The sequence below is a fragment of the Chelonia mydas genome, chromosome 4, assembly GCF_015237465.2.
Source record: "Chelonia mydas isolate rCheMyd1 chromosome 4, rCheMyd1.pri.v2, whole genome shotgun sequence".
Classification (NCBI taxonomy): domain Eukaryota; kingdom Metazoa; phylum Chordata; order Testudines; family Cheloniidae; genus Chelonia; species Chelonia mydas.
The window spans coordinates 122156551-122179354 of record NC_057852.1 but is presented as its reverse complement, the minus strand read 5'-3'; the positions used below and the strand labels follow the sequence as shown (position 1 = coordinate 122179354).

At 40.9% G+C, this 22804-nt stretch overlaps 1 protein-coding gene across 21 annotated transcripts in view; it reads left to right on the top strand.

The window, feature by feature from the left end:
• Positions 1 to 22215, top strand: part of RNF4 (ring finger protein 4) — a 41254-nt gene extending 19039 nt beyond the window's left edge. For 19 of the 21 annotated variants that reach the window (XM_043544786.1, XM_043544794.1, XM_043544801.1 and 16 more), the window contains 4 exons: positions 1691 to 1770; positions 3459 to 3468; positions 7558 to 7723; positions 19623 to 22215. In XM_043544786.1, the coding sequence (XP_043400721.1) occupies positions 1691 to 1770; positions 3459 to 3468; positions 7558 to 7723; positions 19623 to 19836 (470 nt within the window). In that variant the 3' untranslated portion in view covers positions 19837 to 22215. Of the gene's footprint in view, positions 1 to 1690; positions 1771 to 3458; positions 3469 to 7557; positions 7724 to 7992; positions 8395 to 18915; positions 18965 to 19622 lie in introns of those variants that run through there. The other 2 variants (XM_043544797.1, XM_037898207.2) reach the window with 2 other exon arrangements.
• Positions 22216 to 22804: the final 589 nt, after the last annotated feature.

Here is a 22804-nt window from a genome sequence, read left to right as displayed (position 1 = left end):
TAATAAGATGGGTGAACTAGAGTGCCTCATATTAAATGAGTATATTGATATAATAGGCATCACAGAAATTTGGTGGTATGAGGATAATCACTGGGACACAGTAATACCAGGGTACAAAATATATCGGAAGGACAGAACAAGTCGTGCTGGTGGGGGAGTGGCACTTCATGTGAATGTGTAGAATCAAATGAAGTACAAATCTTAAATGAACCAAACTGTACCATAGAATCTCTATGGATAGTAATTCCATGCTCTAATAATAAGAATATAGCAGTAGGGACATATTACTGGCCAACTGACCAGGATGGTGATAGTGACTATGAAATGCTCAGGGAGATTAGAGAGGCTATTAAGATTAAAAAACTCAATAATAATGGGGGATTTCAACTATCCCTGCATTGATTGATTGAGTACATGTCACCACAGGACAGGATGCAGAGATAAAGTTTCTTGACACCTTAAATGACTGCTTTTTGGAGCAGCTGGTCCTGGAACCCACAAGAGGAGAGGCAATTCTTGATTTAGTCCTAAGTAGAGCACAGGATCTGGTCGAAGAGGTGAATACTGCTGGACCGCTTCGTATTATTGACCATAATATAATTAAATTTAACATCCCTGTGGCAGGAAAAACACCACAGCACCCCAACACTGTCGCATTTCATTTAAAAAAAGGGAACTACATAAAAATGAGGAGGTTAGTTAAACAGAAATTAAAAGGTACAGCACCAGAAGTGAAATCTCTGCAAGCTGCGTGGAAACTTTTTAGACACCATAATAGAGGCTCAACTTAAATGTATACCCAAAAATAAAAAAGCATAATAAGAGAACCAAAAAAGAGCCACTACAGCTAAACACCAAAGTAAGAGAAGCCGTGAGAGGCAAAAAGGCATCCTTTAAAAAGTGGAAGTTAAAATCTAGTGAGGAAAATAGGAGCATAAACTCTGGCAAATGAAGTGTAAAAATATAATTAGGAAGGCCAAAAAAGAATTTGAGGAACAGCTAGCCAAAGACTCAAAAAGTAATAGCAAAAAAATGTTTAAGTACATCAGAAGCAGGAATCCTGCTAAACAACCAGTAGGGCCACTGGACGATCGAGATGTTGGGGGAAGAGATTCGTTGTTAGATCTTATGAGGCAGAGTAAGCAGCAGTGTCTAGAAAGTGATAGAATTGCACCTTCTCTTATTTGACAGTGCGTTTGAAGGTTCATGCAGGCCTTCATAAAAGGGAATACCTGAAGTCAGAACATTTAAAGCATGATGATGGGGAAATTCCTGGGTATTACCAAATAAACTTCTGTAGAAACAGTGTTCCTCTCTTCACAGTATTAAAGTAATAAATCCAGTTTTATTGATACTTGCCTCACAAGTTATCACACAAAAAAAGTTTAAGAAAATGAAGTATGTGCACGGCGTGGGGGGCGGGGGAGAACAACCGCTGCAGTTTCTCTGTTGCTGCAAATCAAGACGTGCAAAAGTAGTATTAACTCTCCAAGCATTTTAATGAGGGTCGAGAGCCTGAGAGAAGTGTTCAATGTCTGCCTTAAAGGAGAAGGGTGGGGAGGGAACACAAACTATCAGCATTTAGTAAATGGTAGCATTCTGTAGGTTCATGCCTGACTCTTGTTGTGGAGTGGCAGTTGCTATACAGCTCTACATGCATGATCTTGACTCTTATCATTGTATTTTTAAGCTGGTGAAGAAGTAGTAGATCTCACATGTGAATCTTCTGAACCTGTAGTAGTTGATCTAACTCACAATGATTCTGTTGTGGTAAGTAACTATCGGTGCGCTTACCGAAATACTCCGGTCAAATTAGGTTAATGCTGTGCTTCTTAGAGGTTAGAACTTGGAAGGCAACTAAAGCCACAATTAGATATTCCAGACTATGTTATCAAAATGGTCTGATAAAGGTAATGCATTGACGGTGTAGGTAAACCCAGCAGCCATTATTTGTATAATGCATATCCCACAGCCTTGGACACTAGAACATCTTACAGGGATTATACCAGTGCACTCTTTTTGAAAAGTATCTTCATGAAATGTCATATAAAAATGCAAACTAGAGTCAGTAATGTCCCTCTTTAAGCACAAATTTCATCTGTGTTTAAATGATAGCATATCAGGCTTTTTATTAAAAAATAAAAGTTCTAAGTAACTGAAAACTGCCCATTTCTTGTTCTTGAACACATAGTTCTGAATAGTGTACATGATGACCGCCCTCAGTGCATGTTCCTAAACGATAATGGAGTACTGTCAGTGTTACTTTAAATCGAGCACTTAGAGGAAACTTGCTTCACTACTGTGTCAGGCACTTGTGGAGGATAGTCAGGACTTTCTGAAAGGGCATATTGGTAACCTGCTTGAAGTAAAGAAATGTGGAAGATTGTGGGTTTAAGATGCTGAATAATACTTTATTGAAATGGATTTTCTACTATCATTGTTTCAAGATATGTGCATCAAACAAAATGGATATATTGAATGTCAGTCTGACAATAATTGGGGACATAATGAAAAGAGATGGTAGACCAAAACTTTAAAATGGATTCCTAAAGTTCAGCTCATTGGTCCTTAGTTTGACACCTTCCTAAGTGTCCTGCCTTGTGAACATGCATTAACTAGGTGCTCATCACTTTTGAAAATACGCCATTTTTGAGGTGTCAGAATATGGACTAATGAGCTGAACTTTGTGGGGTTTTTTGTTTTTTGTTTTTTTTTTAAATTGACCATATTTTTTGTAGTATGATGCGACAGACACCTATATAGATATGGAAAAAGAGTTTACTACAACAAAAGTCTTAAAGCCCAAAATTCAATATCAATTGCACAGAAACTATGTTTCATGATACAGCACTCAGGTTTAATTGAAAACTGAGGAACTTGTTATAGTACACTGTAGAGGCAGCCAAACTGCACAGAAAAAAATGCTATCAGATGAACAAGATACAAGGGTGGGATTTTCAAAAGTACTCAGCATTGGCCTATTTCTGCTCCTGTTGACGTAAGTGGTAAAGTTAGGTCAATGAAGTAGTTCTGAAAATCCCACACGAATTGTCTGAGGAAAATTAATCCCTTTTTGAAGGGGTTCTAAATTTGTTGACCTTTTTATCCTAATATTGACTGAGAATTGCAACTTAAAACAAACTACAATAGTGATGGCTTGCGTCTTTTACTGTAGTACCGTGATGAACTGTTAAGTCACAACAAGATTTTACATTATCTTCCATGAGGGTGCATGGCCAACACCATTAGCTTGACTTCCAGGGCTGGTGACATGCTTCCAGCAATTCACATGATTATTGCTCTGCCTCATGCCTCCTGGCTCTGTTTATACAGCTACAAACGAATAAGAATGAACATAGCTATGGTCTTCTGAGATGTTTGTCTGTAATGCATATATGTGCACAACAAAGTCTAATTGTGTTTTTTTTATTCTCTTCTCTCCCTTTTGTTAATACAAGATTGTTGAAGGTGAGTAGTCATGTTTCATGTATTTCCAACTGATAACAGAATTGTGACCATTTTGTAATGCTGTATGGTATGTGCACACCTTGCTACCAAGAATATGCTTTCCACCAGCCTCCCTTTAAAATTGTCTCACTTGTTTGTCTTCAGGCATATATTGCTTATATTGTCAAACTAAACTAGTCAGTGAAACCAAATCAAATGTATTGTTTTTAATACTGGTAATCAACGTACTCATGCTAAGAAAACACTCCCAGGGTTTATACTACTAATTTAGTACAACGCCTGAAGATTTAATGTGCTGTATCAGCACTTACCTCACAAAATAATCCCAATGTTGTTATTGTCCCTTGATACAATTCTCAACACTTTTACCACACATGGTAGTAGATATAGTTTGGGAAAGTAGAATAAACTTGAAGATATAAAGTCTGATTTGTTAGTCTGCAGTAACTTGGCCAAAATCTCAAATGCTCCCTCCAGTTGGACTTCACAGTCCCCTGGCGTATGTACATGTGGTGGGACACTACAATGGCTTTCTACTAAAGTCTTTGTAGAGAAATGCCCATTTCAAGACTCCATATATTACACACACAAAACTTAAAAGAACATTAAGTTTGCAGAGTCAGGAAATGCCAAAATTACAATTGTCCATGCAATCTTTCTTCACTCCCCATGTTCATAGGTACGATAGTTTTCGGTTACCTGATCAGATTATACATTTTCCACAGAACCTCTGTCTCCTTCAGTGCACTGAATGATGGTGCACAGGAATGAATCAAGGTTAAGCGGTAAATTATACTGTTGTCTGTTGGACCTTTGCCTCTTGCCTTTCAGAAATTGAAAGGTATGTAGTGAATGAGGCAGAAGACTCCAGGGAGAGAGGATAATCTTGTGATCTATGGCACTGAATGCTGCCCTGGAGTATTTGATTCTATTCTATCTTTATCTGATTCTGTGGAATTTACTTAAACCAAATTTTACAAAGGTGGCCATTAATAGTGTGCTCATTTTCTAAGTGCCCAACCTGTGATAGTGGAGGCCTGACTCCTGGATGTGCTGAACACTCTCAGCTGCAACTGAAGTCAGTGGAACCTCTATTCTGAATATACCCAGTGCTATAAAATGCTGAATAGTGTGAAAAATCAGGTCCTTGTGTCTCAAGTTCGGCATCCAACCAATGAGATTAGTGAAACTGGAAATTAAAAGGTACAGCATCAAAAGTAATATTCCTGCAAGCTGCATGGAAACTTTTTAAAGACACCATAATAGAGGCTCCACTTAAATGTATGCCCCAAATTAAAAAACATAGTAAGAGAACCAAAAAGAGCCACCGTTGCTAAAAAAACAAAGAGAAGCCGTGAGAGACAAAAAGATATCCTTTTAAAAAGTGGAAATTAAAATCTAGTGAGGAAAATAGAAAGGCATGTAAACTCTGGCAAATGAAGTGTAAAAATATAATTAGGAAGGCCAAAAAACAATTAGAAGAATAGCTAGCCAAAGACTCAAAGTAATCACAAAAAAAAAAAAAATTTTAAGTACATAAGAACAGGAAGCCTGCTAAACAGCCAGTGGGGCCACTGGACGATCGACATGCTAAAGGATCACTCAAGGATGATAGGGCCATTGTGGAGAAACTAAATGAATTCTTTGCATTGGTCTTCACAGTTGAGGAGGTTGAGGGAGATTCCCAAACCTGAGCCATTCTTTTTAGGTGACAAATCTGAGGACCTGTCCCAGATTGAGGTGTCATTAGAGAAGGTTTTAGAACAAATTGATCAATTAAACAGTAATAAGTCACTAGGGCCAGATGGTATTCACCATAGGGTTCTGAAGGAACTCAAATGTGAAATTGCAGGACTCCTAACTATAGTCTGTAGCATGTCATTTAAATCAGCTTCTGTACCAAATGACTGGAGAATAGCTAATGTGATGCCAGTTTTTAAAAAGAGCTCTAGAGGTGATCCCGGCAATTACATGGTAAACCTGACTTCAGTACCAGGCAAACTGGTTGAAACTATAGTAAAGAACAGTATTGTTAGACGAACGTAATTTGTTGGTGAAGAGTCAACATGGTTTTTGTAAAGGGAAATCATGCCTCACCAATCTACTAGAATTCTTTGAGGGGGTGGACAAGGGGGATCCTGTGGATATAGTGTAGTTGGATTTTCAGAAAGCCTTTGACAAGATCCCTTTCCAAGGCTCTGAAGCAAAGTAAGCAGTCATGGGATAAGAGGGAAGGTCCTTTCATGGATTGGTAACTGGTTAAAAGATAAGAAACAAAGGGTAGGAATAAATGGTCAGTTTTCAGACTGGAGAGAGGTAAATAGTGGTGTCCCTCAGGGGTTTGTACTGGGCCCAGGCCTATTCAACATATTCCTAAATGATTTGGAAAAAGGGGTAAACAGTGAGGTGGCAAAATTGGCAGATGATACAAAACTACTCAAGATAGTTAAGTCCCACGCAGACTGCGAAGAGCTACAAAAGAATCTCTCAAAACTGGGTGACTGGGCAACCAAATGACAGATGAAATTCAATGTTGATAAATGCAAAGTAATGCACATTGGAATTCCCCAAGTGCCGGCTCCGCAGCTCCCATTGGCTGGGAACCACGGGGGGCGGTGCCTGTGGGTGGAGGCAGCGTGCAGAGCTAGGAGCTGAGGGAGCGACATGTCGCCGCTTTCGGGGAGCCGTCCAAGGTAAGTGCTGCCCAGAGCCCTCACCCCTTCCCATGCCTCAACCCCCACTCCTGAGCCCCCTCACACATCCTAACTCCTGCTGCTGCTGGGGGTGGAATGCGTGGTGGCCTGAGACTGCCCCAGTAGCAGCTGGTGCGGCTGGCCCAGGGGCCGCCTGAGCTGCTCAGATGGTCCCTGGGCCAGCTGCACCTGCCACTGCAGAAGTCACGGAGGTCATGGAATTTGTGACAAACTCATAGCCTTAGTCATGAAGTATGGTCAGTTTAAATGGAATCTTCTGAGAGTTCCGGTACCAACTCTAACAAGCTTCTGCTAAGCATGTGCAAACAGACTTTTTTTCAGAAGTTTATAAATTGGACAAACTTGGGTGTATTTTTCATTGAGCTGGCAAAAGCCAAACTGGTGACACCAGTGACCAAACACACACACACACACGCACCCTCCCACGGTGAAATGTCAATACTCTACTCCAAAGCATGAAGGCAATAGAGTTTCTCAGTGAAGCTGTGTACAGTTTTTTTAATCTTCAAGGTCGTGTTCCCTAACCTGTTTTCAGAAATAGTCAAACTGTTTTGCTGAAATTTTCTAAAATATTCATCCAGAATCAGACGCATGGAATGGGAAAATTCAGCCCAAATGGTTAGTTTGGCAATATAAACAACTGAAAATAAGATCTATAAAGGAAAGCATTAGGTAACAGTGCTACCAGCAAAATCTGTAATATATCTTAAAAACCCTGTAACATGAATAAGGCTCTGTGGTGCATATGGATAATCCTTAAGAGCTGCAACTTAATACTGGAGCCAATAGCCTAGATTTAGGCAGTTTATATAATCCGCAAGGTTATCATCCACTCCTAATTTGTTACGCTGTTTTTAAAAAAGCCACCTGCATGCTGCTATCCAAGCTCTTTTATTGCTTATCCCTTACTTTGCTGTGCTAGTTGTAAAGTTAGCCCCTGCCTCTTCCCCAAGAAGACTTCAATTTATTTACAATAACTGCTTAATGCGGCCTCCTTCTCACGTGTGACAGGATGCCAAATCTAAGGACTTGTCTATATGGGGAAATTTAGCTGCATAATACATTGATATAACTACAGTGGTACTGGCATAATTGTGAAGGTAAATCTACCCATGTAGAAAAGGCCTAAGATTCACATCTGTTCTTCTGGGAATAAGAGCAAATTAGCAGGCTAAATTCTATTTTAGTATACAATTCTGTATTTTTTGGGGTAGCTGGAAGTATTAAGTTTCACAAGTAAACTTGTTTTTAAATAGTTAAACTAAATACAGATTTGTCCATTTAAATAGTCCTATAACAGTGCATATTTAATACATTGCAGAAATAACGTTATAAATCCTGGAAATACACCTAATTTAACAAAATTAAATTGTAGAGAATCAACGTCAACGGAGAAATCTAGGGTTAAGAAGCCAACGGCAATCTGACAGCTGTGTATTAAGTAGTGATGATGAAGATGAATCAAGAGATAATGATGTATACGTAACAAACAAGGTGTCTGGAGATTTAGAAACACTGGAGGATGAAACTGCAAGTTCAAGGTATGTACCCTATGCAACTTCCTGTAGACATATAAAATGTAATATGTAAAAAAATCAAAAACTTTGTCATACTGAAAAAGAGTAGTGTGGTGGCATCCTGTATGTGGCTTAGTCTCCTTTTTGACACTGTTAACCTATTCTAAAGTTTCATATCTTCTCATTTATGAGAGAACGGGAATATTAAAGCTGCTATTGAAATAAGGAAAAAATGGAACAATATATTTAAATATTGAGACAATGATACTTGGCTTATGTTTTTGGATTACAAGTCAACTGAAGACACAATTTAGACAAGTGGCAAGAGGAAATGCGAATCAAAAGCCACAAATTGTAACTTACAGCATTGTTGTTTCATACAAAGCTCAAGGACCACAGTGAGGTAGGTAACTATTTTCACTGGTGTCCTATGGGAAGTAAGAATTCCCACCAAGATTTTTCTTCTAAACCTTTTATCCCTTTTACAGCTCTCCTCTGAACTCTTTCCAATTTCTGCTCATCTTCGTCAAGTGTGGCAGCCAAAACTAGATACAGTACTCCCATTTTAGGCCTCAGCTGTGCTGAGTAGAGTGGGACAGTTGCCTCCCATGTCTTACATAGAACAGTTGTGTTAATACAACCCAGAATATTAGCCTTTTTCAACTGCATCACATTGTTGGCTCATTCAATTTGTAATCCACTATAACCCCCAGATCTTTTCTGCAGTACTACTGTGTAGCCAGTTATTCTCTGTTTTGTAGCTGTGCATTTGATTTCTCCTTCTTAATTGTGTATTTGGTACTTATCTTTATTGAATTTCATTATGTTGATTTCAGACTAATTGTCCAATTTGTCATGGTCACTTTTCCTGCTAATCCTATTCTCCCACGTGTTTGCAACCCCTCCCAGCTTGGCATCATCCGCAATGTTATAAGTATACTCTCTACTCTGTTATCAAAGTCATTAATGAAAACATTGAATAGTACTGGACTCGGGACTGACCCCTCCAGAACCCCACTAAATACACACACCTAGTCTGACAGCAAACCATTGATAATTACTCTGAGTATGGTCTTTCAACCAGTTATGCACCCACCATAATTTCATCTAGGTCACATTTCTCTAGTTCGATTATGAGAATGTCATGTTGGGACTGTATCAAAAGCCTTACTAAACTCAAGATGTATCACTTAAACTGCTTCCTCATATCCACTAGACCTGTCAAAGAAGGAAAATAGGTTGGTTTGGTATGATTTGTTCTTGACAAATCCATGCTGGCTATTCCTTATAACCCTGTTATCCGTCGAGTGTTTATAAATTGATTGATTGTTTAATTTGTTCCAGTATCTTTCCAGATATCGAGGTTAGGCTGACTGGGCTATAACTCTGCAGGTCCTCTTATAGTATCTATCTTATAAATAAATAAATTTCTTTCTTTCTTCCCTCCCTCCCCCACCTTCTGGGACCTCGCCCATCCTCCATGAGATTGCTTCAGCTAGTTCTTTAAGTACCCAGGTACAAGCATAATTCATACAATGATTAGCTATACATTTACCTTGGGGTAAAACAAGGAATATGTGCCCAAAGGGTACACACAGAGTTTATCACTAGAATCATTTAATGTCATTACAGCCCTGAGACTGAATCTAGTCATCTGTCTACCATCAGAATCCCAATTTGAATTGCTGAATTAAGCTAATGTGCAATAATTAATAAAATACAATTTAGCTGTTCTCATTTTCTTCCTTTCTTTGATTAGAATATGCCAAGATTATAATAAAAACTTCAGTGTATCATAGAAATATAATTGCAGTATCACAGGCTTTCCATATTATTTGAAAATAAATCTTTCTTTCAGTGTCCACAAATGCAAAAAGGATCCTTCATCCTGCAGAGCTTTTTAATTTTTGGGCCCTTGAAGAACTAATGCCCACTGATTCCCAAAAGAAGGGGAGGGAATGAGAGGAGAATGAGGGTGCCGATGACTTCAAGATTAAGCAGCCCTCTCTTGTCTTCCCCGATAGTTCTAAATTTAAAACCTACAGAGACACATTTAATATTTGTTTTTTTTATAAGTGAGCTAGCTAGCCATCTCCATGTGACCTCTCTTTTTAGGGATCCCTTGTTAGTGCTCTGACTTTGAAAACTACTTTTTTGGGAAAACATTTCAACTTTTTTCTCTGAGAGCACCCTTCACTAAACCTGCCAGGTAGGATGGTGCAGTCTTTAATTCTGTATTACACATTTTTCTTTCCCCTCACCTATATAAATCTGCATATTACTGCTTTTAACATTTCTTTTCTGGCACAGAGATCAGCAGGTGGAAGCTGTAGGTCAGGGGCTGAAAAGCAGCATAAAATATCTTGAAGTCTAAAAACTCTTTGTTTGAAGGCAATAGATCAGGCAAGACATAACAGGTCTGAGCTCCTGAAGTGGTACAATTTTTAGGCAGGAAGCTGATTGGGCAGCCCCTTCAAATTAATGCTGAAGGGAATGATAGTGTTAGATATGTCTGAACACTGCCAGTGAAGTGATTCAAACTTTGAGGATCAGCATGTAGCTTTGCATGTGACGTGAATTCAGTGCTCACTAAATCATGGGGGAAACTACACTGGCTGCAAGTAACCATTGTGCAAACTTATAAAAATGCCAAAATATCACTTCTGACCTACAAATCTGGCTCCCACAACTACTGGAATCCATTGGTCACCAGACAACTGCACGAGTTTACCTTATTTGGGATAGTAGATAGCTTGAGCATTGCTCAGTGGAATAAGACCATGAAACTACCTTTTTCTTGAGTCAGAGTTTAAATGCTAATGTACAAATCCGCTATTCTACCTACCTCTCAGGTAGTTATAGCCATATACACTTTGGTGGCTGAGGACTTCCATATATAAAGCGAGATGAATTGTGATGAGAAGAACTCACAAAAGGTGAAGCATACTTCTTTTGCCCTGGGAACTCCATCACCCCATCCTGGCCATTCCTCTTCCTGCCCCTGCCATAGCCCCTTTTCTGGGACTTGCTGGGAGGCTGAATAGGGCAGCCTGTGGTTGTTGTAGGTAGTGCCTGTGCCTGGACAATTCCCTCCCGTCCCAAGACAGTTATGGCACTTTTAAAGCCCTATGCACTGCTGTAGCAATGCACAGGGGTCAGTAGCATAGTGGGGAATCCTTTCCTAGGACAGAATGTTGGTGTTAATCAGAAATTGTCCATCTTTTATTCTAACTTATTTTCCCAGTTTATTTTGGATCACTTTTTAAAAATCTCCTATGCAAGACAATAATATGGCTTACTTGAGAACTGACTATCTTGTGTCTAAGGGTATGTCTACACTACGGAATTAGGTCAATATTATAGAAGTCGATTTTTAGAAATCGACTTTATACAGTCAATTGCGTATGTCCACACTAAGCGCAGTAAGTTGGTGGAGTGCATCCTCACTACCGTGGCTAGAATCGACTTATGGAATGGTGCACTGTGGGTAGCTATCCCACAGTTCCCGCAGTCTCCACCGCCCATTGGAATTCTGGGTTAAGCTCCCGGTGCCTGATGGGGCAAAAACGTTGTCGCGGGTGGTTTTGGGTACATGTCGTCAGTCGCCCCTCCCTCCATGAAAGCAATCATTTTGCGCCTTTTTTCCGTGCAGACGCCATACTGCTTTCAGCAGACGGTGCAGTAGGATTGCTAACCGTCGTCATCCACCTCTTCCACTGCAACTCTGCTCTGCTGCTATTGTCTCAGTAGCGAATTTCTCCATGTTGTCTGTCATGGGCTCCCAGGTACATGTGTTCTTCCTCGGGAAATGTGCACGGTGCTAACCGTCGTCATCCACTACTTCCGCTGCAACTCTGCTCTCCTGTTCTCATGAATTCACCTCTGAGGTCCTCTCGTCGTTCTCTATAAATATCTATTCTCGTGGCATCTGTCGTCAGCCACTGCTTCCGTTGCAACTCTGCTCTCCTGCAGACGCCATACCACGGCAGGCCTGGAGCCCGCTCAGATCACCGCGGCAGTTATGAGCATTGTAAACACCTCATGCATTATCCTGTAGTATGTGCAGAACCTGCAAAAGCAGGTGAGGAGGCGACGGCAGCGTGGTGACGAGAGTGATGAGGACATGGATACAGACATCTCTCAAACTACGGTCCCTGGCAATTTGGACATCCTGGTGGCAATGGGGCAGGCTCATGCCATGGAATGCTCATTCTGGGCCCAGGAAACAAGCACAGACTGGTGGGAACCACACAGTGTTGCAGGTCTGGGATGATTCCCAGTGCGAAATTTTTGCATGCATAAGGGCACTTTCATGGAACTTTGTGACTTGCTTTCCCCTGCCCTGAAGCACATGAATACCAAGATGAGAGCAGCCCTCACAGTTGACAAGCGAGTGGCGATAGCCCTCTGGAAGCTTGCAATGCCAGACAGCTACCGGTCAGTCGGGAATCAATTTGGAGTGGGCAAATCTACTGTAGGGGCTGTTGTGATCCAAGTAGCCAACGCAATCACTGAGCTGCTGCTATCAAGGATAGTGACTCTGGGAAATGTGCAGGTCATAGTGGATGGCTTTGCTGCAATGAGATTCCCTAACTGTGGTGGAGTGATAGACGGAATGCATATTCCTATCTTGGGACCAGACCACCTTGGCAGCCAGTACGTAAACCGCAAGGGGTACTTTTCAATGGTGCTCCAAGCACAGTGGATCACAAGGGACGTTTCACTGACATCAGCGTGGGATGGCCAGGAAAGGGACATGATGCTCGCATCTTCAGGAACTCTGGTCTCTTTCAAAAGCTGCAGGAAGGGACTTAATTCCCAGACCAGAAAATAACTGTTGGGGATGTTGACATGCCTATAGTTATCCTCGGGGACCCAGCCTACCCCTTAAGGCCATGGCTCATGAAGCCATGCACAGGCAGCCTGGACAATAGTCAGGAGCTGTTCAACTCTAGGCTGAGCAAGTTCAGAATGGTGGTAGAATGTGCATTTGGACATTTAAAAGCGCTCTGGCCCAGTTTACTGACTCAGACCTCAGCAAAACCAATATTCCCATTGTTGTTGCTGCTTGCTGTGTGCTTCACAATATCTGTGAGAGTAAGGGGGAGACATTTATGACGGGGTGGGAGGTTGAGGCAAATCGCCAGGCTGCTGATTATATGCAGCCAGACACCAAGGTGATTAGAAGAGCATAGCAGGGCGCACTGCACATCAGAGAAGCTTTGAAAACCAGTTTCATGACTGGCCAGGCTACAGTGTGACAGTTCTGTTTGTTTCTCCTTGATGAAAACCCGCCCCCTTGGTTCACTCTACTTCATAGAATCATAGAATATCAGGGTTGGAAGGGACCCCAGAAGGTCATCTAGTCCAACCCCCTGCTCGAAGCAGGACCAAGTCCCAGTTAAATCATCCCAGCCAGGGCTTTGTCAAGCCTGACCTTAAAAACCTCTAAGGAAGGAGATTCTACCACCTCCCTAGGTAACGCATTCCAGTGTTTCACCACCCTCTTAGTGAAAAAGTTTTTCCTAATATCCAATCTAAACCTCCCCCATTGCAACTTGAGACCATTACTCCTCGTTCTGTCATCTGCTACCATTGAGAACAGTCTAGAGCCATCCTCTTTGGAACCCCCTTTCAGGTAGTTGAAAGCAGCTATCAAATCCCCCCTCATTCTTCTCTTCTGCAGACTAAACAATCCCAGCTCCCTCAGCCTCTCCTCATAAGTCATGTGCTCTAGACCCCTAATCATTTTTGTTGCCCTTCGCTGGACTCTCTCCAATTTATCCACATCCTTCTTGTAGTGTGGGGCCCAAAACTGGACACAGTACTCCAGATGAGGCCTCACCAGTGTCGAATAGAGGGGAACGATCACGTCCCTCGATCTGCTCGCTATGCCCCTACTTATACATCCCAAAATGCCATTGGCCTTCTTGGCAACAAGGGCACACTGCTGACTCATATCCAGCTTCTCGTCCACTGTCACCCCTAGGTCCTTTTCCGCAGAACTGCTGCCTAGCCATTCGGTCCCTAGTCTGTAGCGGTGCATTGGATTCTTCCATCCTAAGTGCAGGACCCTGCACTTATCCTTATTGAACCTCATCAGATTTCTTTTGGCCCAATCCTCCAATTTGTCTAGGTCCTTCTGTATCCTATCCCTCCCCTCCAGCGTATCTACCACTCCTCCCAGTTTAGTATCATCCGCAAATTTGCTGAGAGTGCAATCCACACCATCCTCCAGATCATTTATGAAGATATTGAACAAAACCGGCCCCAGGACCGACCCCTGGGGCACTCCACTTGACACCGGCTGCCAACTAGACATGGAGCCATTGATCACTACCCGTTGAGCCCGACAATCTAGCCAGCTTTCTACCCACCTTATAGTGCATTCATCCAGCCCATACTTCCTTAACTTGCTGACAAGAATACTGTGGGAGACCGTGTCAAAAGCTTTGCTAAAGTCAAGAAACAATACATCCACTGCTTTCCCTTCATCCACAGAACCAGTAATCTCATCATAAAAGGCGATTAGATTAGTCAGGCATGACCTTCCCTTGGTGAATCCATGCTGACTGTTCCTGATCACTTTCCTCTCATGTAAGTGCTTCAGGATTGATTCTTTGAGGACCTGCTCCATGATTTTTCCAGGGACTGAGGTGAGGCTGACTGGCCTGTAGTTCCCAGGATCTTCCTTCTTCCCTTTTTTAAAGATTGGCACTACATTAGCCTTTTTCCAGTCATCCGGGACTTCCCCCGTTCGCCACGAGTTTTCAAAGATAATGGCCAAGTACATACTTCCCTGTAAGCCAACCACCCTCCCCCCTTTGATAACTGCTTGCAGAGGCAATAAAGTCATTGTTTCAAAATCCTGCGTTCTTTATTAATTCATCACACAAATAGGGGGATAACTGCCAAGGTAGCCCGGGAGGGGTGGGAGAGGAGGGACGCACCGGGTGGGGTGGTGGATGAGAGGAGGAGGAAAGGACAAGGCCACACTGCACTTCAAAACTTATTGAATGCCAGCCTTCTGTTGCTTGGGCAGCTCTCTGGGGTGGAGCGATTGGGTGCCCGGAGACAGACAGACAGACACACACACGTTCTTGGGCGATCTGGGTGAGGAGATTATGGAACTTGGGGAGGAGGACAGGCAGTTACACGGGCTGCAGCGGTGGTCTGTGCTCCTGCTGCCTTTCCTGCAGCTCCCCCAGATGCCGGAGCCTATCAGTTTGATGCCCCAGTAGCCTCAGTATTGCATTCTGCCTCCTCTCGTCACTCTGCCGCCACCTCTACTCTTGCTCCCGCAACCTCTCATCTTGCTTGTCCTTTCTGTCCTCGTGTTCATTTTCTGCTTTCCTGGACTCTGCCATTGTTTGCCTCCACGCATTCTGCTGAGCTCTTTCAGTGCAGGAGGACTGCATGAGCTCGGAGAACGTTTCATCGTGAGAGTGGGTTTTTTTCACCTTCTGATCTGCGCTAGCCTCTGGGACGGAGATGATAGGGGGAGTGTTGAAACATTTGCAGCTGCAGGAGGGAAAAAAAGGGAGAGTAGTATTTAAAGAAACACATTTTTAGAGAACAATGGGTAGACTCTTTCACGGTGAACCAAGCTGTTAACATTACACAGCACATGTGCTTTCAGTACAAGGTCGCATCTTTCCTCTTATATTGAGGGCCTGCCGGTTTGGTGTGAGAGATCACACACACAGGGCCGGGCAACAGAATTCAGCTTGGAGGCAGCCATGGTAAGCCACAGTCTTTCGGCTTCTTCAGCCTTCATAACATGTGGGAATGGTTTCAAACAGCAGCACCCTCCTTTCCCATACCAAGCACCTGGTGGGTTGGCCATTTAAAAGGAGGGGCTGCAGTTTTCGGGTTAACGTGCAGCAGAAACCCAACTAACCCGTTCCCCCAATTCTCTGGGATGATCCGTTCACCCCTCCTCCTACCGCATGACTAGTATCAGGGAAGATCCCTGCCAGCCAAACGCAAACAGCTCAGCGTGAACGGGCCCTGCCCCAACCACGTGGCTAAAAGCGGGGATGATTTCTTTTCAGCCACAGGCAAACAGCCCAGCAGGAACGGCCACCTCTGAATGTCCCCTTAATAATGTCCCTGGAGGATTTCCACTCCATCCCCAGACACGTTAACAGACTTTTCCAGTAGCTGTACTGTACTGGCCATGAATGCATCCCAAGTCTTCAGGGCAAATTAATAATTAAACACGCTTGCTTTTAAACCATGTATTATATTTACAAAGGTACGTTCACCAGAGGTGCCTTCTCCGGCTTCATGGTCCGGGAGCCCGCCATGGGAGTGTATTGGCTCCAAGGTGATAAACAGTTCCTGGCTGTCGGGGAGAACGGTTTCTCTGCTTGCCTGTTGTGCGCGCTCCTCATCTTCCTCATTCCCCAAATCTTCATCCCTGTTGCGTGAGACTCCTCCTCTGTAGGTGTCCACGGACAGGGGTGGGGTAGTGGTAGGGGCATTCCCTAGAATTGCATGCAGCTCATCATAGAAGCGGCATGTCTGGGGCTCTGACCCGCAGTGGCCATTTGCCGTTTTGGTAGGCTTGCCTGAGCTCCTTAATTTTCATGCGGCATTGCTGCGGGTCCCTGTTATAGTTTCCGTCCATCATGTCCTTGGAGGCTTTTTCAAATATTTTGGCATTTCATCTTTTGGAATGGAGTTCTGAGAGCAAGGATTCTTCTCCCCATACAGCGATCAGATCCAGTACCTCCCATTCGGTCTATGCTGGAGCTCTCGTGATTCTGGGACTGCATGGTCACCTGTGCTGATGAGGTGTGCATGGTCACCTCTGCTGATGAGCTCGCCACGCTGGCCAAACAGGAAATGAAATTCAAAAGTTCCCAGGACCTTTCCTGTGTACCTGGCCGGTGCATCTGAGTTGAAAGCGCTGTCCAGAGCGATAACAATGGTGCACTCTGGGATAGCTCCCGGAGGCCAATACCGTCGAATTGCATCCACGCTACCCCAAATTCGACCCAGCGATGTCGATTTCAGCGCAAATCCCCTCGTTGGGGAGGAGTACAGAAATCGATTTTAAGAACCCTTTAAGTCGACAGAAATGGCTTTGTCGTATAGGCGGGTACACGGTTAAATCAATCTAATGGTGCTAAATTCGACCTAAATTTTCGTAGTGTAGACCAGGGCTAAGTGTAGATCTGAAATTGCTAAATATAATGGACAAGAAGAGCATCTAAACATCTAAATGCTTCTGTGTTCTGCCATCCCTAGAGCTATCAACCTTCTATGAAGCTGGGTACTAGTGACATAACTTTTCCTGGTCAGGATGAATTGATATAAATCACTGATTTTAATCATGATTCATATCAGCAAATAGGAAGATTTCATTTTAAATCTATTGTAATTGTGTTTTGCACTTTTACTTTATGCTTGTTTTTCTCATTAGTTGGTAATCATTAAATTATTATTAGAAATGAAATATAGCCTTGACACTAAATTTGGTGTTTTCTTTTGCTTACCCGGAGGAAATACTGTGTGCATGTTTATTTAAGTAATTATAGCTTAACTCTACTTCTATACAGATTTTCTATTTTTATATTTTTTTATTGTTAGAAAATGGTGAGTGATGTCTTATTTACTAGGTGATTTTTTTTTTACTTGTGATTTGTGTCCATCTCTGGATGGAAATTCAAACTCAATTCAGAATGCACAAAAACAGCATTTCAAATGTTTATTAAATTACCTTACATAAGAAAAAAGCTTATTCAACATATTTATCGACTTGTTTTGCATTTAAAATTTAACTGATATATTAAACAAAGGGGAAGTATGTGTCTGTAGCTGATGAAGTGAACTGATTGATTGTTTCTGGTCACCATTTCCTGGAAGATTTTTTAGAACTAGTAGACGCCTCCTCTCACACCTACTTTTTATTCGAAGATTGGAAGAAGAAAACAAGATTTCCTGCTTTTACCACCCCTGATTGGTTTCTTAACTTTGAATGAACTAGTCACTAAAGTGAGCTAGTTGAATAAACTGAAATGACAAAAACAACCTCTTCTGCAAGTGCAGAGAGACTAAGTGCTGTCAAGAGCTTAGCACTTGAACAAACACTAATTTCAGATGTTTTGCCAGTGGCTTCCACCAGTTCAGTGGTTAACTTCCTTTAAAACTTGGCAGGAAACGTACTGCTTAATATTAATTTTGCATTTAATATAAATGATTCTAAGAAGTTTAGGCCTTAACATAGGTTGTATTAATTTCAAATTTATTTTAAATAGGTTTGTTTTTAAAAATACACCAGTGTTTTAAATTTTTTTTAAAAAAATTTTAATCAATTTTTATCCACCCTGAGTGGTGTTACACTCCAATATGTGCCTGTACTCTAACATGTTATCACTAGTCATAATAAAGTCTAACCTGCCATCAATTTCAGCAGTACAGCCACTGGTGAAAATATCTACAGTGGAGAATATCTACAGGGAAAACTCAACAGATGTTAAAATAAACAATAAATAAAAATGTCAAGCAGGCTTTATTGTGTTCTCCATGATAACTCAATTCATACTCAGGAAGTTCATGAGCACCCTCCCTCCCCCTTCTCTTTTTGCTTATTTACTTCTTATTTAATAATAGTTTATGTGGTTTTGTTGCTTGGTATGTGAGATGATGTGGTGAGCCTCAGCCAGCAGAGGGATTTGGAGTTGAAATGTTTGCATGCTGTTCTACAGTGAAAGAACTTGGAGTAATTCAGTTAACCTGTTATAATGTGCTTCTGCAAGGAACTTAGAGTTCTTAGAATTGTGAACTCTGTTCCAAAAATCTTCTGGAGACTGCCGTACCCTTCTATATGCTATGTGTATCCTGTACAGTGCTGTAAGTTACCACTATTTTCAAAAGTTACTTCTTTGTTATTAGGACAGTTACAGTGGGGATGAGGGAGAAGAAATGGTAAACATGAAGAGGATGAATGAAAATAAGGGCCTTCTCCTGTGAGGTGTAGGAGAGCCTAATCTCATTAATGTAACAAATTGAGAGCCTAACATGAGCACACCCCATGTGAGCCTTTGATTCAGTATAATAGAAGTTGGCCTAAAGCCAAGTTTCTTGAGTGTGAGGAAAAGAAGAGGTTCTTGCCTGAGGCAAACACTAGGACACAAAATAACCAGATATTATTGTCTGAAGTTTCCAGTGCATAATGGAACTAACATATTGTTTTGGGGGTTTTTTAGGCCTTCAGGTACCGTTAGTTGTCCAATTTGCATGGATGGATACTCAGAGGTAAGAATCTACACCTTGTCTACAATATTTTTTGTTCCACTGAAAGAAGAATTAAAATGTGAGGTACAGAATCACTACACTTGTTAGCTAGTTGTATTTGGAGAGTCAAACTATTGTACACATTAGAGAAAATCTTAGTTTTTAAGTCAGTGCATAAGGGTGATAACATCTTCTCCAGGAGCTTCTGTAGGATATTCAGTTTCCTTAATAGAAGACGAATGTAATTATGATAATGTAGCATATTTCAATTTCTAATATTCCTTTACTACCTGCATTAGTAGACCTCTCCATTCTCAAGTTGCGACAAACATGCTACCAAACAATAGTACCTCACTGACTGCTCCTAGTGACTAAGACGCTGAATTGCTAAATTTTGCAAGTATTGAAATGGTAATTGAAATCTGATATGTTGAGCCATATGTCATAAAAACATCATATCTGGCAGTATATTTGTTAAGGGTAGCTTGCTCTTGAGAGCCAGCTCATGACAATACATGTTTCCATGTTAAGTCTTGAATAAACAGCGCTAAAGTCACCGAAATATTATGGATTGCAAAGATTTGCTCTTACACAGTTGTGTTATGTAATCAGTATTGCTCTTGTGCAAAGCTGAGTTTCTTTCCCATAGACTTCAGCTTTATAGTTTCTTCTCTTTCAGATTGTACAAAGTGGACGACTTATCGTGTCAACCAAATGTGGCCATGTCTTCTGTAGTCAGTGCCTCCGTGACTCCCTTAGAAATGCTAACTCTTGCCCAACTTGTAGGAAAAAACTCAATCACAAACAGTACCATCCAATTTATATATAAGCACTTTGAATTCTTCTCAGGACAGCCTCAACTGGATCTTGGTGAAAATGTCATGCATTTGTGATGCCTTGAAGATTAAAGGAGCAACAGGTTGTATGCCCACCCAATTGTAGTAAAACGGATTTTTTGAGAATTAACTTGTGCATATCTAAACAGCTTTCATATGCTCCAGTCATACTGTCCAATAATAGCTTCTTGTTTTGTCACTTGTTCGTGTTAAAAGTTCTTGAAGGTCTGCAAACACAGGTCGGTATGTGTCACCAATGAAGCAGCTGATGTTCTGTTTCCCTCTGCTTCTTTTGAAGTGCTTGAAATTGAGTTCTGGATATTTTTTTTTCTATTTCTTAAATGCTTTTAATTACTCCTCCTTACCTGCCCCCTTCCGCCCAGATAAAGAACTTACATTGCCTACAAGTATGAATAAATGCTTTCATTTGAATGTTATCATGATGTAGGTGGCAGGCAGCAAGTTACTGGAGAGCACCCTGCTGCTAAAGCATGTAGTCTTACCTGAAGTGCAGTTTGTCCAAATAGAATGAGTTCTGTGACAGGCAAAAACTTAATGCAATATTAAATTGTATACCAGGGTAATGCATTGAACTAATATGCCATTAGCCAGCAACTAACCTTTCTGTAATTAGAAGTCTTGAATATGCAGACCTATATTTATGGGCTCCATGAGGTTCAGAGTACATAGCCAAATTACAACTTTCATAATATGAATGTGAAAATACTTCATTTCTGGTGTACCTTAACTGCCCAAGAATTACTTGATTTGAATCGCAGTTTTGAAATGTTTCCTAATCTGTGGTGAGATGATTTCTTGCTTTAATACTGTTCAGTGCTGAATGCTATAAAATAGAATTTTTATTTCAGCACAAAATTACAAGGAGATATGGTGCCTCGGTGAGTTGATGCATTTAACTGTAATAGTTCTATATGTAGGCAAGATATTAACATCAGTTTTCTATGATCTCTCCGTACATACCTGACACTTGGGCCAATGTTTTGTTCCACAATATAATATTATAACAATATCTACCAAGGCATCTTTAAAACTGGAGGTTAGTCTGTGAAACATGAACAAAAATAAACTGCCAGCTACTTTGAAGACTGTTAGAATACATTTTTCAGACTTTCTTTTTACCCCTTCTTCCCTCACCCCACCGACTTCCGAAAACAGAATTTCAAGAGTTATGTAATTAACACAGATAATAAGTAGTAGTATCTTATTACTCCATCATTGGGAGAATGGATTGTTTTAAATGGAAGAACCTGCTCTAATTAGCCAATTAAACTTTGAAGCAGTGTCTAGCCAAGACTACACAATGTTTTGTAGTATCTTCAGTGTGCAGAATATGGCCTATATGTAGCAGTATGGTTACTGACCCGGGAGAAATGTAGTACTTGCGCTCCTCTGATCCTTATATAATCAGAGTTTTTTACATGGAAAAGCCTGCTGTACTGTAACCTATGCACCCTGGCAATACTCTCTACATATTAAAAGGATATAATCGCCAGTAATTGCTTTCAGTTGCACTGAATTATTTAAACCTAGTGCTGAACGAAGACTTTCCTAAAATATTTTCAGGACAGTGCAATTAATTTCTGTATCTTGTTTATAGAAAAACCTGTGGGGATTTTTTTTTTTTTCTTCCATGTTTTGGAAGACAAACTGAGCAAGAGCTTTATTCTCTTCAGATTGTTCGGAAGCATCTGTCACATGCAGAAAAAGCAGACCACCATGACGCTGTCTAGTAAGTTAGGGCCGCATACACTCAACTATTAAAACCTTCCAATAGTTTCTAAATAAATTAAGGTAAATGGCTCTCAGATATGAGCCATCATACCTAAACTACTGTGTACAGGGAAGGCAATAAGAGCATATAAATGTAAGGGATTAAGTCTGGGGTCATGGTTGAGTAGCATGTCCCTAGATCTTTAATTTGAGTACTAGCCCTAGCTTGAATTGTGTTTTTGCACAGTTTCCGCCATGTAAATATCTCTTTACAGCTTGCATATCAATATATAAACCTACTTGGACTTTAGATACCACAAACTGTAGAATATTCAACAACAAAAGTTTTTAACTTTTGTGATCCCTATTAAGTGCCACGTTTTGTGTACATGAAAACAAATTTTAAACTTTCAATATCAAAATGGCAAATGTTAAAGTTGCATTATAATTTTAAAAAACTTGAAATTGATATATTTTAATTTCCAGTAAAGGCAGTGGCTCAGTATAGCTCATGACATTTGCAAGAACTGATAGATAATATAAAGATTTTTTTGATTATGTAAATGTATGTTTTTCACTTGTCATTGTATATAGTTCAAATTTTCCTGTATTTAATTGTATTCATGTCTGTATGTCAGATCTACTTTGGACTCTACTGGTAGACAAATAATTCTTTAACAGATGGAAATAAAACTATTAATTTGACCAATCAGAAGTAGTCCATTTATTTTAGTCCTCTTATATTCCAATTCAGTTTGGGTGGAAAAAAACAAATTGATTGCATATTCCTAAATCCCAAAGGTTTCAATTTTTTACTTTTTGGTCAACATTTCTCTTAGCCTGCCTAGTACTGATAACTTGGTTGTACAATACAAAAGACACTAATGCTTGGAGGCCTCTAATAGGATAACTAAACAATTCAGTGCTGATGTTATCTGTTTAATACATAATGAAATGTATACCTTGCAATGTAAATTTTTAAATTCAAACTGTCAAGCTGAAGGGAATGAGGAGGATAAGAAAGGAAAGGACAAGAGGCATGCGTGAGGGGGTTGAATTTTTAACTACAAAAGCACATCCTCTTGCCTAAACTTACAACATTAAGGAGCATGGTACTGCAAAGACACAAGTGTTCTTCTCAAATCTTTTTTTATTTGATTTTGTTACTCTGGTCACCTTAAAACTGAAATCTTGTTAAAGCTATTTTCTCCAATTTTGCAACTTTTCAGTGCAAATTAGAGATGTGTACATACTCTAGCAATTGACAGAGCATGTGCATCAGCATGGTGCACAT